General features: G+C 41.5%; 1 protein-coding gene across 3 annotated transcripts in view; it reads right to left on the minus strand.

Moving 5' to 3' along the window:
- The window catches only part of DAB1 (DAB adaptor protein 1), a 419,282-nt gene that overhangs the window by 270,949 nt on the left and 128,070 nt on the right, over nt 1-20,263 (minus strand). For all 3 annotated transcript variants that reach the window (XM_059898809.1, XM_059898802.1, XM_059898792.1), the window contains exon 2: nt 14,244-14,446. In XM_059898809.1, coding sequence (XP_059754792.1) covers nt 14,244-14,310 — 67 coding nt within the window. In that variant the 5' untranslated portion in view covers nt 14,311-14,446. The remainder of the gene's footprint in view (nt 1-14,243; nt 14,447-20,263) is intronic.

The following is a 20,263-nucleotide window of genomic DNA, read 5'->3' on the forward strand; positions in this document are numbered from 1 at the left end:
GCTCAATAAACATTAGCTATCACAATATTATTAATAACAGTGTCAGGATCATTGGTTTATCATGCAGATTAACTGAGATAACAGTATCTGGCTTATTTCAGGCCCCGGGCAAATGTTTACTTTCTCTGAATCTAAACCATGAGCTTCAATACTTAAAAAAAAAAAGTGACTAACGCAAGTTTCCTCTTTTAGAGGCAGGGGAGGGGAAGGAGGAGGAAGAGAACTAATATTTAACTGAGGTCTGGTATAGGGTGTTTGTCTTCATTTTCTTTCAAGATCTTTCTTGCATTTTTTGTTTGATTGCAAGCAGTTCTGATCTTCCTGATGGATATGTGTGCTGTGCTCTCAAGAAGATAAAAAGAGAGAGCATAAACCTATATACACACAAACAATGATGCATGCCAAGGACAGAAAATTTCCAGTAGACCTGGTCTATAAATTGTCATTTAAATTTGCAATTTAAAAACACTGTCTGACTTTTTCATTTAGCTGACTGTATATGAGAGACAAATAATGGAATCCTAATAAGCAAGGTTTAAATGACATCTCCAGTCTCCCAGACAGAGAGGGCAATGGGAGAATTCTAAAAAGAGAAAATAAATCTACCAAGAATAGGAAAGACGACCAGAACTAAATAGTTGCCCATATCACTTGATGACAGATACCAGGAAAATGTATTTTTGACTGTTTAAAATTCAAATCCTTAACAGACGAAGGCTAGGTTATCAGCTGGAAAACCCTAAAGTCATTGTGAGGGGACAAGGCTGAGCTTGGTTTTTACATTTCATCACATTAAAATAGATGAACCAAAAAATCAAGGCACCAGGACAACGTATTAAAGTTGATAAGCTGAGGTTAAAAGAGCTGAACGGCAAAAAGCACCGGAGCTCAGAGGCAACCATTGGCAAAGCTCAATTCCAAGGCTGTACCAGAATGATGGCCCCCCCTGGTGGCCCTCCCACAAAGGGAAGCCCATCCCAAAGTCTTGCTTTCCTCTCACTGCAGGAAACGAGGTAGCATCTTCCCCCGGCCACAAAATACAAAAGACAAACACTGCATCAGTTCAAGGAGGAAAACAGAAATGAATCATCAGCTACTGAAAGCAATTCTGTATGCCCCAGCTTCAGGAAGATTTGGCAAAGTTGGGAATGGACTATTGAAAAATGGCAACAATGACAGAAGAGTTGGAGGAGGTGTTTCGTGACTAAAAGCTAAAGAAAATGAGATCACTTGGCATTTTTGGAAATGATGATTGTAAAAAGTTTATAATGACATTGAACAGCTTAAATTGTAAGGTTTAGTGAGAATTAAATATGCAGGAGGACCAAACTAGAATGTATGTGTTTGCATGCTTATGTGCGTACACTCTTGCGCAGAAAAAAATAAAAGACTGAAAGGAAATATACCAGAGTCTTAACTGTTCTCACTCAAAGCCAGGATATGACTTCAGAATCCTCTACACAGTGCCCGAGGCAGCCGTTAAAATCGACTGGCATTGGCAAATTACACAAAATCTATTTGCAATCTATAACTTTGAGAGCAGGAGGAGAAGCTACAGTAATCATTATTTTAAAACATCAAAGGAAAACTAATGGGATATAAATTACTGATTCTAGGATAACGTAGGCCAAAGGCCAAAGAATTACCTCTCTAATACAGCCTGTTCTATTGTTCAACACATGCTTAATGAGCACATACTATGTGCCTGGTCCTAGGCATAATAGGAAATGAATAAAATTTGTGTATATCTTGAAGGAGCTTTTACTCAAAAAGAGGGGGCAGCAAGTTGCTGCCCAGAGAGATGTCTGATCTGCTGGCCTTCCGTTCACTGGAAGACAGACTAGGATTTATTTTTCACAACTGGGATTTAAATCTAATAGGTAGACAATGTCTATAATAATTGGAGATATTTCACAAAGCATCCATTGAACGAGAAAAAGAAATCTGAACTCCAAGAGTCTTTTAAATCTCACAACCCCTGGGAAGTCCTTGGAAACTTGGTTATCTCTGCTCTGGGATTTTAACTTACTGCAATGAACTATAATTGCTTCTCAGTTGTCTGTCTTCCTTATTAGATTTTAAGTTCTTTAAGCTCAGGACTTGTTTACAGTCTTCTTCTGTGGCCAGCACTCTGCCTGGCTTTAGAAAAAGTCCACAAATGGAATGAAGGAATGAAGGAAAGAAGGCAGAAAAGAGAAGGGAAGGAGGGAAGAAAGGAAGGCACTCAAAGAACTCCACAATCATCGCACAGCCCCGTGACCAAATTAGTGTTGGCAATTCTTGATTTGACTAGCGTTTCTTGAACATCTACTCTGCGCTAAAGGCTACAGTAGGCACCTTCACATACGCACTGCATTCAGCTGTTTCTACTTCTACTATTTTGAACTCCAGCCAGTAGGTTATTTATTAAAAGCTACTATGGTCTACAAAGCACACGGAATTGGAGATCAGACTGCTCAGGTTCAAACCCTCACTCTGCTGGCTTCTAGCCTTGGGCAGGCTACTGAATCTCTACGACTCCAGGTTTCTACACATCCATGTGAAATGTGAAAAGAAAATGAGATTAAATATGTGACATGCCTGGTGTACCATTTTCTTCTCCCTATGGAAATGGTTTCATTTCCTACAAACTTATATCCCTTCTACTGTTTAATCACAGCCTCAGCCTGACCAAAAACCACTGGGTACTCGGCTAAGATAGCAGGAACAAGTCGTGCAGAGCCTCGGGAAGCAAGGGCTAAAAGCGACCTGAGAGAGTTACACATTTCCCATCTGCTATCAAGCTACCTTTCCTAAGTCCAGCCTGACTCCAGCACTCATGGCTATGCATCACAGCATCAGTGCCATGTCCATCGTCTTTAGCACACAGTTCCATATTACTGTTAATAAAGGACGTGGGGATGATCATTTGCCCAATGATAGGGGTCCTGATCCTTTTTAGGATCACATAATAAGAACATTTGTCATTGTTGGAGATAATTCCCCTTCCCGGGCACATTTGTCAAAGGCAGTTTCCAACAGTCCCGTACATCATCCTGAAATACATGATAAGATTTAGGTCTGCTATTCATCATTCGCTGGGCTTCTTCCAATGCGAGTGCCTGCGTGGCTTTTCTTGCCTCTAGTTTAACAATCGGAATGCACGTTCTCCCTAGAGCAGTAGCGCCAGCCAGGGAAGGTTGCAAGACTCAAGTGACCACAGTCCCCAACTGGAAGGAAGTGAATCTCTAATGCTGATACAGAAACTCTTTATAAAAGTAAAAGTGGCATATATTGCCACTAATATGCAAGAGGAACCAGACCTGTAGGAAATGAGCTTTCACTGAGGTTTTATTCAACGGCTACTACTGGAAAAACGCAGAATATAGCAAAAAGATCCTGTGCTTCGGATCATTTAGATCTGAGTTAGAAATTCCTGCTCTTCCAGGGACTTCCCTGGTAGCACAGTGGTTGGGAATCCGCCTGCCAGTGCAGGAGACACGGGTTCGAGCCCTGGTAAGGGAAGATCCCACATGCCGCGGAGCAACTAAGCCCGTGCGCCACAACTACTGAGGCCGCGTGCCACAACTACTGAAACCCACGCACCTAGAGCCCATGCTCTGCAACAAGAGAAGCCACCGCAATGAGAAGCCCACACACTGCAACGAAGACCCAACGCAGCCTAAATAAGTAAATAAATAAATAAAATTCCTGCTCTTCCATTTACATGATGGGTAACCATGAACAAACTGTGAACTTACTTTAGTATGTTTCTTCATCTGCAAAATGGGAGTATTACCGACCTCATAAATCTCTTGTATTCTCACTGTATTCTCTGCCTGCATTGAGTAGTCATGAAATTAAGGTCATTTTCCAATTTCCCCACTGGGAACTCTTTAATAAATTCTCCTCCTCCCAGCTTTGAGAGGGTAAAATGATGCCCAAGACACAGTCCCCGCTATCAATCCAGGAAGGAAGAGAAGCCTATAAGTGCAATCCTAACAGATGGAAGAAAGAAAGGAGAGCTTCATCTGAATTAAAAAACATTTTTTTAAATAGTATGCTGAGAATCACAGGGAAAGGAAGGTTTAATTCCATGGGAGGACGGAGACGCTAAGGAAAAGCTTCAGGGAAGTGCCATCTAGCTGGGTCTCAAGAGGATCAGATGAACCTTGACAGGCAGACAAGAGAGAAGGGGACTTTTTCCAGGTTGAAAGGAGAGCTGAAACAAACTCACGCATGCTCAGGGAGGGCCAAGCAGGTCACTGTGTGCAGAATGTGCCAGGTGCATCTAAGACACGTGTATTCGGTTGGCCAAAAAGTTCGTTCGGGTTTTTCCATAACATCTTATGGAAAACCCATACGAACTTTTTGGCCAACCCAATAACATCTGCTGACTGGATGGGGAAGACGGAACCACAGGGCTCCTCAGAACGTCGAGTCTGAGGTTACAGCATTCACTCCGTCTGGCCTCTCCGATTTCTGTTTTTTCACCTGTAAACGTGAGATTTCAAATAAGGAGCTACCTCCAAGGGCTGGTCTGCGTGAGAAAATACATATAAAGGCTTGAATACATTGCCTGATATTTTGTAACTGCAGACAGAGAGTAGCTACCTTCATCACCAGCATCCTCGTTATTATTTCTGATGTGGAGATGCCCACTGGGAGGTAAGCTGAGCTGATGATACTATTCATAGATTTGGGGCATTTGCAAAATCAGAGTGCCAGCTCCAAATTCAGATCTAAACATGCATTTCGATTTATACACAGTCAAAATCCTTCAAATTCCCCTCAGCTTGACCTCTGTAAAGACTGGAGAACATCTGGAAAGTCTGGACTAACTGGCATCCTCCTTAAGAAAGGGAATTGTTTCCTTCTCAGCCTCCGGAGCCCTTGTGTGTGGCAACCTTCCACACACCACAGTCACGAGGAGTGAAGAGTTAGGGCTTCTGTGCTTTTCTAACTCCCTTTCTGCCTCCACCACACAGTCTGCCGTCATTCCTTTCTGCTGCCGAGGCCACCTCAACCTAATGGTGCGGCTATTGGAATCCGTAGGGAGATGTCTTTCAGTGTAAGTATCACTTGGTAATTAATAAGAGGACACCCATTCAATAGGGAGCAGCTTAGTCCAGTGTTAAGCACGGGGACAGGCTCTGGGGTCAGAGAGATCTAGGTGCACATGGGTCCCTAACTTGCCACATGCTGTGTGGCCTCAGGTAAGCTGTTCACCAATCTGAGCCTCAGCTGCTGCTCACGAAAAATGGGAATGCTTGCCTAGAGGTTGTTTTCAAGCTTAAATGAGACATCTCCACCCCACCCTCTCCTCTGCCTTTGACCTATGGGTGCTCTCTTGATGGATGGGGCAGAAACGTGCAATCTTGCAACATGTATTCTTACCATCCCAGAAGCTGTGTCGCAATAGAAGGGGGTTGCTGACATCCCAAAATACCTGGGACCTTTGCTCAGCAAACCCACGTGGATAATAAAAACCCCATGCTCTGGGCCACTTACTGATTATCTGCAAAGGTGACCCTAGGATGCTGGGAAGGAGTGTACCCCTACCTGACTCACAGGACTTGGAGGGCTAATATGAAGGGCTTTGTTCTTCCAAACATCTAAATTCAAGCCCAGCCATGGCCAGGGGCAGCACACTGAGTTTAATGAAGCAGTGGGATGAGCTAATATGGCAAATCTTATAGCTCTTACTACCAATGTGGCCCATATCACGCTGAATTACAGCACCAGATGTGACTGGACACACATCGCAAAAGGAGAGGTAGTTCACTGAATGCGAGGAATTTTCAATGCCACGTAATGAGAATCTCTAGAGCCAGCTCTTAGGGGAGATGTTTGTGGTTTTAAATTTCCTTTCTCCTTGTGCAAATCATTCTCCCTCACACTTTATGATAATTAATTCAACAAGCATTTGGTGAATACCCACCATGTTCCGGGTGCTGTGCTGGGAACTCATAGTTATTGGCAGAGACAGAGAAATAAGCAAAAAGCATAGGAAAAATGTGGCAGGTGTGATGTTTGAATAAGTGCAGGGTGCTTGCTATAGGAGCCCTCACAAATCCAGTCACGTGAGGCTTTCTCAGTCATAAGTTCATTCATTCACTCATTCATTCAACAAACATGGCTGCACACCTACATCTCCCAACATTGTGCTTAGTGGTAAAAGTGAAGCCAGACACAGTCCCGGCACTCACAGAGCTCCCAGCCTAATGAGTGATAAAGGGAAACAAAAAAGACAATTATCAATAAAATAATGTATTAAGATGGGCAAAGTGAGGTGCTTTGAGAGCACACAGATTGGTCATGACCACAGCTGGGGATCACGTTGGTTGGGTTGCAATCGGTCCCCAGAGCATTTCTGGGGAAAGAAATATCTAACTTGAAACTAAAGCAAAATTGGAGTTGGCTTTGAAGAGATTTTTTTTTTTTTTTAAGTACTATTCCTGGAAGAAGAAAAAACATTTGCAACATTCCAAATGTGAACAACAACATGGTAGGATCAGGGGAATGAAATGAATTCAGTTGAGTCAGGGAGTGGAGTATCATTCTGGAAGAGCGGTGAGGGATGTGACTGGAAAGATAAGGAGGGGTCACACCAGGCAGGGCCTCCTTGAAGCCCCGATAAGCCGCGCGGACTTTATCCTGAGGGCAGTGGGGCCCGTTCACGGAAGAGTCTGAAGCAAAGGTCGCACCTGCTGGGATCTTCCCATTAGTGAGCAGTGTCAGGGACAGCTTGGAGACTGATGATTCCGAAAACCTGAGGACTGCTCAAGAGGCTGCTAGGATGATCTGGGTGCCAGATGAAGGTAGCCTGAACTATCTTGAGGAGAGGGGCAGCAGGGAGAGAGAGAAAGAGTGCTTTGAGAGATATTTAGGAGGTTGCAGGGGCTAATATTATTAATTAATTCATCGAGGGCACTTGGGAGCTCAAATGATCAAGGATGAAGTCTCCGTCAAACGGCTGCTGGGTTCTGAGGGATGAGCAGGAGGCAGCCCAGTGAACAGGGTGAGAAACATGACCCAAGCGCAGGAGCAGCACGCACCAAAGTCGCAGAGGTGTGTCCTGGGACCCGAGCTCAGGGTGGGTCAGGGTGCAGAGAGGCAAAGGGACAGAAAGAGCGGCAGGGACCAGATCGCAGAAGGCTGGCTTGCTGGGCTGCCCTCTGCGGCGTGCTGCTGGCGTTACGAAATATGTTCAAGGAGGAGAGGAGGTGTGCAGGAGGGTTTGAAGAAAGCCTGACTTCTTGTAAGGAAACTAGTTAGAACGAAGTCACCAATGAAAACCAGAAGCGAGTTTGTCTTCAGGGAACGACCGCAAGGAGTGAGGTGTTCTGTAATAAGTTCAAGGCCACGTGCTCATGGAGAATACAGAAGTCTCTCCCCACCACATGTAACGTGATCCGGCAGTCAGTCTTTCCATAAAAACTAGACTTCTAGACCCAAAACGGTATTCCCTCACTCTCAAACCCTTCAGCCCAAGAGTTTCATGGATCAGCTCCAGAGAAATTTATGTTGTCTTGCTATTAAGTCCTTGATCTTGAATTTCCGAAGCCTGCAAATCACAGAGTCAGTAGAGAGCCATTAGCTTACCAAGATCCAAAACCTTGACAAGACAGAACAGTGCCATAAATTTACATGAGGCGACTGATCTGTTTCCATGCCCACCCCCCTAAAAAGAGTATAGCCCCTTTTCACATTTCCCAACCCCCCATCAAGGCACAGGGCAAACCCATAGCATGCATTCAGGGAAGAGGACACCAGCTTTCACATCGGACAAACTTAGTGCTTTCCAGCCCACGCACACAAGCCATGTGACCTGGGGCAAGTCTCTTGATCTCTCTGGATGTTATTTTCTTATGTGTTTCATGGGCGATGTAAGATTTGGGCTCATTAGGGACAATTTATCTAAAATGGCTAGCATGCAGGAAGCATGCAATAAATGATGGTTATTAATGAATGTAGCTTGACAACGTGGTCTACTTTCCTTTGTATTTCCTGTCCACCTTTCCAGTTATTCTTGGAACAAGCATCCTTTTGAAGATGGACCAGTACTTTTGTGTCACTGCCCGACTACCCCATGCACCTCTGGAGAAAAGGGTACCTTCTACCCTTCTTTATAACCTCTGGCACTAAGAAAAGTGCTGCCTTTCAGGTAGGCAGCTGGGGGGCCAGAGGGGAAAGGGAGAATTTCCTTATCTTGAGTCTGTGTACAGAGAACTGTGTTAGCTGTTTTATATTTTTGACTCATGTAGTGTTCATTACAACACTTTGAGATAGGTCCTATTACCTCCATTTTACAGATGAAGGAACTGAGGCTTGGGAAGATTAAGTAGCTAGCCTGAGATACACCCGTAGAAAATGTGCTGAGCCTTGACGCAAACTTCAGTCTATCGATTCTAAAGCGTGAGCTCTTCCAGGAGTCTTCAATGTAAAGAAGATGGAGCAAACACACCACGAGCTTAATCCGAAAAAGGTAAGTTGTTGAGAACCTATAAGCTCAAGCAACACCATCTGGGGAGTCATTCCTGGGTTCCAGCTCTGGGTCTACCACTAACCAACTGAATGACTGTGGGCAAGTCATTCTTCTCTTAAGAACTCATCTTGAAAAAGAGGCTCTTCTAGCCCCACAAACACTAATTCCTTCTAACCTTTTAGTACTCCTAGAGAATCCATTCATGTTTCAATGTATGCAGACATTCAGAGTATCGTGTTACTTGTATTTATTAAGTTGAAAATCCACTTGCTTTGGGTCAGGAAAGCAGTGAAAAGAGTTTCCATAAGAGTTTTCTTTCTTATGATAAAAAAAGCAAGATTTTAATTAATAAATATAAATTTGGGGTAAAAACAAAACATAAAATTTATGAGTAGTCACAGAATAAATTAGCATGAATTTTATTCACTAAAATGAATAAAAGTAGCCAAGTGGAAAAAAAATTTTTTTTCAGGAAGGATGAGACCTACACAAATCAGAAGGGCCGCCCCTCAGGTGGAAATTCTTGGACTCTATTGACTGGCTGAAGTCAGAATCTCCTTCCCTGGTGTTTCTCTCCACAGCAGAACACGGAGCTCCTGCAGGGCTCCGGGCTGGGGCTGGATAAACATTTGTAGACAAAATAATTACTTAATTAATGCCTATCCTACATTACAAATTTGGCCGAGCAAATATAAGTTGTACATCCACTGGGTGCCTGAGGAAACTAAAGCTCAAGGCGTGGAAGTGACTTGCCTGAAGGTGAACAACTAGAGGGTGGGGACCTGGCTTACAAACCCAAATTCAAGGTCTTGATGACCCCAAGTCTGCTTCCCCTGCAGGATAAAAGCAGCAGATAGAAGCAATGAAAAGGCAGCTCTCTCTGCACTGAAGGCCAGGTAAAATGAGTTTTTGAAAAATTAATCTCTCAGGGTCCTAAGGACCCAATGGGATAATAAATACGATAGCAGTTTATCAGCTCCTAAGTGGTAAGCCAGTGATTATTAACAGAGTTCTTTCCCAGGGCTCACTGACCAGTTGAGGGATCAGGACCCTGAACATGGGATTCCTGAAACAATTCCTTATCACAATTGACCAGAATTTCCTAAGAAACCTCCCCAAAGTTTGCACAGCTACTGAGGCACACAGCCAGGGTTCAAACTCAGTTCAATGTGGCTCCAGAGCTAAGGAGTCTGCCATGTGACCACCAATTTTTCCTGGATTCCATCAGGGCCTTGATTCTTGGAGTCCAGTCTTTCTGGGAGGAAAGACTGTCAGTGCCTTGTTGTTTTTGTTCACTAATGAGTTCTAATATAAATATAAGGAAAGTGAATAAGTTTATTTCCAGGTATTTCTAGAAAATAAGGAGAAAATACTGAACCTCGATCTCAGAAGGAAGAGGACAGAAAAGCTAACGTTACCCACACCACTGCCATGTTGCAGATCCCAAGCTGGTCCTTTACCCAAGATAATCTCGCTCGCCTTTCTGATAACAAGCAGAGTAGTAATACACCACACACACACACACACACACACACACACACACACACAATCAAACACCCTTAAAGACAAGGGTCAAACAGGCTAAATAACCCATCTCTGGTTACACAGCAGATAAGAACAAGAGTTAGAAATTAAAAACCAGGTCTGCCTGACTCCAAAGTCAGTGCTCTTTCCGTGACACCAAGCTGCCAGATGGCACTGCCTGAAAAACTCCAGGCACTATCCCCAGAAATGTCTGTGTCTGCTCATCCTGGGACCCGTTCCTCTACCACAGTCTTCTACTGGGTGTCCTAACGCCAGGATTACCCCAGATTGTGTCAACTGATCTTCCCCCTTCGATGGCAGGTAATGAACCTGAAAATACACATTCTCTTCCTCCAGTCCTCCATCAAATTCCACTCCTAGAATAGGTACCGTCTGACAAGCTGTATGTGTAGTGACACAATCCAAGAAAAATGAAATGAAGAAAACAACTTTATTTCTCACTACTTTCATCCCCTCCTTATTTGAATTGTGAATACTCTAGTTACATCTCATACTTGGCCTGTCTAGAAACTCATTTTGTGGTGAAATATGCTCCTGTGTGACTTGTTTTTGAATCTGTCTGACTTGCTTTCAACAGCCTGGGTTAAAGAACTGGAGTGATAGGTTTGTAAGGAATTATAAAGGGCTTCTTAACTTTCTTTTTGCCGCTCTTTTTCATGATAGATGCCTTACATTGTCAGGTATTTTTTTTTTTAGGAAATAAAATATCTGCTCCAGGAACCACCTAAATCTTGCCAAGAGAAGAAAAAACTTTACTATACTGTAATATCAGGTAGTAACATGAGAAATGTATTTATGACAGAATGTCAAATGACAAAGCAGGATGTAAAATTGTATGAACAGTACAATCTCATATTATCCTGGAAAGTCAGTCCAGAAGGAAGTAACTTAGAATGTTAATAAAAGTTATTTTTAATTTTTAGGATTATGCATGCTTACTTTGTCTTTTCTAATTTTCAGTAATAAGCATATATAACTTCTTAAAAGTCTAATGAAATTACTAAAAAATATATATTTTTTCATAAAGGAGTCTAAAATTATTACTTCCTTACCACCAAAATCATTATATGAGGTTATCAACTTTGACCTATATCAGGCACAAAGATTGTTCAAGAAAAGAAAAATATATACCAATCTTGCTGATGAATATAGATAGAAAAAAACTAAGTAAAATATCAAATTAAATCCACAGGGTATAGAAAATAAGACATCATAAACAGAAATGAAGATCAGAAAATCTATCAGTGAAATCCATGACTTATTATTGGTTTTAAACTAAAAGAGGAAATATATGTATAATCATTGAAATAAATATAGAAAAAGCATATGATAAAATTCAACATGAAAATTCAGGATTTAAAAAAAATAATTCCTAGAAATGAGAAATGAAGGCAAACTAATAAAGAGTATTTAGTAAATACTTAAATATCACACTTACAGGTAACTTAAGGCATTTCCATTAATTTAAGTAAAAGTTAAGGATACCTTCTCTCTACTAGATATTATATTGACAGACCCAACCAACGGAATAAGATAAAAAAAAGAACAAGTACTTAAGGATTGAAGAGGAAGCCAGAAACTTACTTATGAGGTTATATATTACCTCAATAGAAAATCAAAGAGGGGTTAGAGAAAGTATTAGCAAAAGAGTTTAGTAAGGCTATTAAATTCAAGATTCAAGATCAATATATAAACTGCTTCTTTCCTTTTAAAGTTCTACTTATTTTCACCCAGCTAGCAACATTTGTTTAGTGGAATACTTACTATCCCATAGCCAAAACTAAAGAACAGGAAATCAATTAATCCCGTTACCAGCACATTCTCGTTCTCTCTTCTTAATGTACGTGTGTGATTTCCTGCTGCCTTGGTCCAGACAAGGGTATCAAGAAAAAAAACTATTTGTCACTGTTGCATAATTACAAACAATTGTAAAATCTTGCTCTGGGACAAATCAGCTGCATACTTTTTAAGATCCCCTTAGGTAAGAGAAAATAATGTGATGATGCTGATGAAGATGAGGAAGAGAAGGAGGATGGAGTGAAAAAGGGAGAAGAGAAATAGGACAAAGACGGGAGAGGTGGGAAAGATAGAGAAAGATGACAGTGAATGAAGGGGATGAGAAGAAGTAAGGAGAAGAGAAGGAGGGGGAAGGGGAAGAGGAGGAGAGGAACACATATAAACTTTGTGGAGTTTTTAACATATGCCAAGTTCTATACTCTTACATTTGCCTTATTTCAGTTAACCTTCCTAGTGAGCCTTTGAGCTCTGTAATATTACATCTTCATTTTATGGGAAAGGAAACGAGGCTCAGAGAGGTAAAGTAACATTCTAAGGTCACACAGTTAGGAAGTGATATAGCCAGAATCTGAACCCAGGTCTGCCTGCCCAGACTTTATGGTATTAGCCATTCACTAGAGGACACTCCTTGCATAGGTGCTGTGCTGATTTTAGAGCTACTAAGCACGTGAAGGTGAGGAGGAGCTAAAAAGGTCACCTTCACCGTCCCATTCCAAGTTCTCAACTAAGCCAACATTCTGAAAAATCTGAATCCTCTCTTTAGAATGCTTCTGGTTTTGCATGTTCAAATTAAGAATGAAAAGATATGCGCTAAGTACAATTTTTAATGCATTAAGCATTCAAGAGCACAAGTTTAGTGGAAAGGTTAAATTTGAAGCAAAACTATAACTTGTCAGTTTCCAGTGAAAAAGCATTTGAATTCTAGTACATACTGGGCTCTGCAATCTTTTTTTTTTTTTTTTTTCCCCATGTAGCAGTTCTCCCAAGACCTGTTCCCTCACACACTTGCCTTCCTTCTATTATTCTTATTCCATGATGCATAAGAAACAAGGTTTACATTAGGTTTCAGGGGATAAAATAGACTGCTTCCAAAATATTTGTGCTTCAAATCAACATCTAAAGCAAAATTTATAGTCCTTCCTGGGGTTCTGGCTGTCCAAGAGCTGCATATGTATTACATTTATGTCCCTTGCTTCCTATGGAGTATCAGACAAATGCCATCAGAAGACATGACTGGGCAGGCACAGCAACATCTCAGACAAATCACTGCCTATACAAAGCAACCAATGGCATCCTGTTTGCAGGCCCATACTGACAGATTTCAAGACCTGAAGGAGAGCTGTATTAATCCTCGTCCACGCAGTTTTAAAGACAGGGGAGGGAAAGAACTGAAACCACAGGGAGAAAACACACACCACACACCACACATACACACACACACACACACACACCCACACACAGAGCAACAAGGTGCTTACATCTAATTCCAACAAGGAGACAAACTTAACGAAAGACGTGGTCATAAAGCCATAGGAACAAATTCTCCAAAAATCGTGAACAGTGATAGAATTATTTTATCATCACACTATGCATGCCAGTCTTCTCTACCAAATACCTATGTGCCTCCTCTGTGTCAAACACTTTCCAGTTGTTGGGAGTTAAAAGGGTGAACAAGGGATCCAGCTCTGAAGGACTGTATAGTATAGCTGACATAGGGGGAAAAAAAAACCAGGGTGTTTCTAAGAAAGTGAGCTACTAACAAAGTGCTAATGAAACAAAACAAACAAAAGCAAATAACCCAATTTGGGGAGTAAGGAAAGGCCCTCCAGGAGGCCCCACTAAGCTCAAATCTGAAAAATAAGTAGGAGTCGGTGTTAAGAAAAAGTGGAGAGCGACGAAAGTACTTCCGGCTGAAGCGACAGCCCAGGGGTTCTCAAACCAACATCAGCATCATCTGAGAACTTGTTATAAATGCAGCCTGGGCCCCACCCCAGGGCTAGGGAACCAAAAACTCTGGGGACGAGGCTCAGCAATCTGTGTTGTAACAAGCCTTCTAGGTGCTTTTTGTGTGGCTGGAGTTTGCGAATCACTGGTATATGCGAAGGTGAACTACAAGACAGAATGCCTGGAGGGCAAACAGGGTTGGGTGGGGATGCAGCCCAGATTTGCGCAGAGATGTTGCTGGAGGGATGGGTAGAAATCAGGTCAAGAAGGGCTCTGTTTGCATATTATGAAAGAATTTTGGATTTTACCCAGAGAATAAGGACGAGCCATTAAAATATGATACCGTGAATACAAAAAACACCAAATAACATTGGTGATGATTTAAAAATATATGCAATCACAAAGATAGCACCAAATACCGTTCCAGAGACAGAAACACTCATTCCTGTACAATAGGTAGCCATTAGGAAAGGAACAGATTGAGCCCTACCTTTCTTTCTGGAGTCTTTCTTGGCGCTGGTTTTCACAGCTACTTGAAGTTCTGTCTCAGTTGACATCCTACTAAATCCTTAGTCCACTTCACACAGATCCCGGGCCTCGGCCAGGCTCATTGAGGACTCCTCTCCAAGAAAACGACTCCTCCCTTCAGAAATGACACCCCGAGCTGCACATTTCATTCACTCCTTTCGAGCACTGCAAATCAAGGGAAGAGAACTTTCAGAATCACCACCCTGGTGAAGTTAGAAATTAGGAGGGCAAAAAGGAACTGTCAAACATACAAAAACAGGAAAACCTTGGTCTCCATGTAGAAACTGTTCACATGGTTTCATTAAGCCGTCAACAGGGTTCATACAACAAAGAGAATTAGAGGCCTTATCCGCAAAACTCACAATAGGTAATGCAAAACAGATCTTTAAAACTCTGGATTTTCAAGAGAAGCAAAACTCAATTCTTTATTTTCCATGTTTCTTATTGTCAAGCACTAGATGCCACCCAGAAAATACAGCACAGGCATATTTCCTGAGCAGCCCCATGGAGACATTTCCAACAACAAGGCACCCATACGTCAGCCAAGCTTGACTAGAGCTTTGGCAGCTAAAGCAGATCATAGGGAAGTGACCTGTGGTCTGTCCCTCACTGGCAGGCATCAGAGGGAACATGGAGTTGACATACAACTGGGCTCCAAGGGTAAGGTGACAAACGGGGCTGAGAAACTTTCCAGCAAGCCCATTTTTTATGTCAGCTTTTCCCGCAGCTATAAGAGCAGACAAGCATTTAACGTGGGGAGGAAAAGAAAAGGAAAGAGGCAGGCAGACACACATTTCATCCCTTCTTTCTTTAATAAATATGCCTTGCACACTACTAGGTACTATTAAGTTCAGACACTGTGCTAGGAAGAGATAATAATGATGATAATACCACTTCAATTACAGCCAGTATTTACTATACATTTACTATATACTATGCCCTCAGCTCCTGCTTCACATACGTTATCTCATTTGATTTCATTTAAATTGAATGAATGTATTCCCAGTGTCAAGTCAACAATCTTTCCCAGGGACCGTCTCTCTGATAGCTGTATGTGAGAGTTCAGTTGAAAATAAACATTTCAGGAGTTATCCATTTTTAAAGAATATTAAGATAAAGCTACTGGAAATGGATCTTCAAACTGTGTAGCCAATTCTTAGCTCATGCCACAGATCTAGAACTTTTCATCTGAAAAGGCTGACCTTGAACACCAGTTTCAGCTCAAAAAGAATAATGACCAAAATCTCTTAATCATGCCAATTAAAGATGGCTTAACTAGAAAGGCTAATATAAAAGCCACATAAATTGTAGTAAGGCTTAAATATGGGGAAACTCACACCTTATCCAAAGATATCTGCTTTCTTTGTTTGCTTTTAACAAACTGTTTTACAAACTATTTTTTAGGAGGACACTGGCCCTGAATGAAGGTACTTAAAGTAGAGGATCTAAGGCTACAACTAAAGAAAATGGAAAATTATCTTCCTAGAATGGGGTCCAGGAAACCATATGTTGAAAATGAGAACTTTTCCGGCCACTTTTGTGCCATCTACCTGCACCATGCCACTAAGCCCTCACCCCCTTCCTAACCTCTTGCCCTCAAAAGACAACATTCCATGAGAGATGACAGAGTCACAAAACTTGGTCATATAAAGAGATAATTAATTTTATTAATAATACTAGTCATTTCATTGCAACAAATATCTACTAAGAACCTACAACAGGCCAGGTGCAAGTGCTGCCTCATTCATGTCAATAGACGTGTACTGTACAACCATGCAGGCCAAGAGTACAGGGTCAAAGCCTGATTCCTGTCCTCAAAGAAATTCAGTCTAGCAGAGGTGTCAGTCATGTAGGGGATTGCAATACACATGACCAGAATGAAAACAGACAATAACTGGGCATACTGGGTTACAAAGGAGCAAGCTTTCACCTTTGCTTGAAAGAATCAATAAAGCTTCACAGAGAAGAAGCTCTCCACTGTCTGATCTTGAAGAATGATGCCTCTGTCACATGGATGATAAGGGAAAGGACCAGTGGGTACTCAATACATGCATGTGTAATAAAGGAATAAATGGTTGTCTCAGGCAGAAGGACCAGCATGTCCAAGGAGGCTTGAAATTAACAACCAAAATTTAAAAAAGGACGCATTAAGTCTAGTAGGGAGGTGACACACTTTCCCATCTTCCCAATTCTCCCTTGTGCTGTTACCTTTCTATGGAATTTTTCTTTTCAATTCTGCCTTGACATTCTCAAGGTTCAGTTCAAAGAGGTATCTTAGGCAGAAAGATTTTCTGATCCCTCCATTAAATGGAACTGTAATAGGGAAGAACAAATCTGACTCCATATTGGATCTGTTTCTCTTACTTTAACCTTTGTACTCTATTGCTTTTGCTACAAGCTAAGAATGTTGTCTTAGCCTGAAATATACAGGATAGGCCATTCTCAAGGCTCTGACCTTTAAAGGTATAACACTTTTCCATTCATACAGAGATAAAAAGTTGCACAACAGAGAATAACATTTGCCTTGTTGGAGGTTTACAGGAACATCCTGACCTGAGTTACAAGGACAGCTGCAAGAACAAAGGATTAAAACACCCAGAAGTTTGTAACAACCAGCCACACCCCCTCCTCTTTTAGTATAAAAGAAGCCTGAATTCTAACTCAGGGAAGATGGTTCTTTGGGACATTAGTCCACCATCTTCTCGGTCTGCTGGCTTTCCAAATAAAGTCACTATCCCTTGCCCCAAGACCTCATCTCTCAATTTACTGGCCTGTCGTGCAGCGAGCAGTACGAGCTTGGACTGGGTAACAGAATCTCTCCTTACTTGTGTTATGATCTGATTCTTGGCCAACTTCGTAGTTTAAGCCATTTACAAGCAATGTGATATTGAGGAAGCTATGCAACCCCTCTTTGCCTCAGTTTCTATACCTTTACGATGGGGATAACAGTATCAACTTCATGGAGTGGCTGTGGAAATTGTGATCACACATGTGACATGCTTGGAAGGGTGTCTAGGCACATCTCCTGGCAAGCACTTAATAAATATTAGGCTCTAATAGTTTCCTGTGTTACAAACACAGGAATACAAGGTCAAAACACAGCCTCATATTATTATCCTTTCACAGAGGAGGAAACTAAGGCAGGTTAAGTCTGCTCTCTAAGGACAAACTGTAGGAAATGGTAGAAGCTAAGATATTTCCATGATGCTGGTCTTGCACACAGTAGGTACCTAATCCATAAACACCGAAATGAACTGAAATATGGGTTTTACACCATTTCAAGCACTCTTAAAGTCGATGTATAAAACTGGATTGGATTTGGGCCATTTTCTTTCCTTCGACTTTGTAAGCCACAATAAAGAACCTCTCCCTACTCTGTGGGCATCTTCAGTGTCACTTGTTTGACAAAATGTGATTGTGTTCAAGTGTTATAAGCATTACTTGTGAATTCCTGAAGCACATCCCCATATCAATAAAGAAAGGAAACCAGCATCATCTCTAATAAAAACTTGCATAAGGAAGCTACAGTACAGAGAGAACATTCCACGACCAGGACCCTGGCATCCCCTTTAATTTTCCAAAAGCCAGAGGTTGAGCAAATGCTGTGAAGTAGCTCCAAATTATTTAGGAAATTCGTTTCTTTGTAATTAAGGAGATTAAAGTCCTCTAGGGCCAGAAACCATGTGACAACTCAAATCATTTTTCCCCAGTAAAAGCTGTGAAACCCTATCAGTTAAATTCAGGCTCGCCTAGAATTCTGAAATGCTTCAATAATGTTTCTTTGCTCCACACAATCTGCAGTAATTTAATATTCCTGAAGTGTGTCAGGTTTTTTATAATGAGCTCTTCAAATCTAAAAGTGAATTATGTAACATTCCACTACAGACATTCTGTCTACTGAACTGCTTCTAAATGTAAAATCCCACGTTCAGTGGTGGGAGGTAGGGAGTGGGGGAGGGGCAAAAACACCAAACCACAAAGCAGAGAAAGCAGATAGGCCTTTTCGTTTTTAAACAAAGCACAAAGGTTTGAGCAGCTACAACAGAACAAATGCATGGTAAAACACCTACTATAATGCACCTTTGTGTTCTCTCTCCTCCCCACCCACGCTCAGACGATCCTACGGTAAAATAGCTAATGTTTATGAAGGCCCATTATTTGCCAGGTACTATACTATGAACTTTTCACATATTATCTTAGCCAATCCTTCAGTCACTTGAAGAGTTAGATATTATTATTATGTTCATTTGACAAATGAGGAAAGGGAGGCACAAGCCAGTTTTGTAGCTCGTTCATGGTCACGTGGCTAGTAGGCAGCACAGCACAAGGCAGGGTCCAAGCCTCTCTTCTCCCCAACTTCACTCACAATCCCCCTGGAGGTCCATTAGCTGGGGAATGGATAAACAAAATGTGGTGTAACCATACAATGGAATATTATTCAACCATAAAATGGAATGAAGGATTGATACATGCTACAAGGTGGATGAACCTGGCAAACAACATGCCAAGTGAAAGAAGTTAAACACAAAAGGTCACTTAGTGTGTGATTCCATTTACCTCCAAAATACCCAAAATAAATAAATCCATAGAGATAGAAAGCAGATCAGTGGTCGTCAGGTGCTGGGGGAAGCCAGGGAGTGGGGAACGACTCTTCAATGGTTACAGGGTCCCTCCTGGAGGAGATGAAAATGTTTTGGAACCAGATGGTGGTGATGGTTGAACAACATCATGAATATAATAAATGCCACTGAATTATACATATGAAAATGGTTAATTTTATGTTATGTGAATTTCACCTCAATTTTAAAAAGAAAAAACAAAAAGTCAAAAACAACCCTCCCAGCCAGGTGCCACACCCTGATTTAAGCCTTGTGTGATATGCTAAGGACATTGAAATTCCATGCTAAAGGGACAATCCAGCCTTAACAACCAGATGAAGAGCTATACTTCCCAGAAACAGGACTTTGGGTTTCAGTGGCAGCAATTTTATGGATTAAAAATTGTATGTGCTACTACCTGATGTTTCATAATTTAGGGCATCTTAATCAGCTTCATTCAAACTACAAAGCACTGAAAACAGGCCATTTATCAACAAGGCAAAAAGGTTTGCAATAGTACAGACCAGGGGTCTTAGTTTCCACATCAGTAAAATAGGAAGACCACCACCAAGTGTGTAAGATTTGGAAGATCAATGAAATTTGGGCACTTAGGAAGCCTAGCTCAATCTACAGCATGCTAGTTTCATGTAAGAAAGGAGGAGACTTAACTGCTTATCTTTACAAAAAGAAGCAGGACAAACACACCAGAAAACAATGAAGCTGTTTTTCTACATGGGGAGATCCTGGGTCGTAGAATGACTGACAGACCAGGTAGAAGGACAAGGCAGAGGGTGATACTTCTCAGAGTATAGCTTTTTGTTTAGTTTCCAAATTTGGAAGCCTATTAATGCTCTACATATCTGAAGAAAGTAAAATTAAGTTAACAGGGATAGGAGGTGGGGAAAATGCTAAAACTGCAAGTGGATGGAAACAAATGAATCCAACTGTATTTCAGAGGAGCATCATATGCACAATCACTGAAAGGGTAGGAGAAGAAGAACCAATATGAATAGCTACGAACACAATTTGACTGTTTACACTCGGTCTTGAACAGGATTGGGGCAGGGGGAGCTAAAAACAAACCTCAAACTCTTTTCAGTAGGCTTTTTTGGGTAGTGCTATGGGCAAAGCAATTATAAAACTATTTTAGATGTATTATAAGATTGGACAAGGAAGTAAATTCTCTAATGTTCTTGGGAGCCAAGATTCTCACTATTCAAGAGACATTAAAATATGGAAAGGGGGAGGGCAGGAAAGAGAACTGTGGGACAGACAGGAGATTGGAGATTTCAGGGTAAATTCGTGGTTTATAAAATATACATGCATCTGTATATGAGAATGTGTATACATGTGTTTATATGCATATGACTTCCCAGCCCTGTCC

Source organism: Balaenoptera ricei, chromosome 1 (assembly GCF_028023285.1).
Source record: "Balaenoptera ricei isolate mBalRic1 chromosome 1, mBalRic1.hap2, whole genome shotgun sequence".
NCBI classification, from domain to species: Eukaryota; Metazoa; Chordata; class Mammalia; order Artiodactyla; family Balaenopteridae; genus Balaenoptera; species Balaenoptera ricei.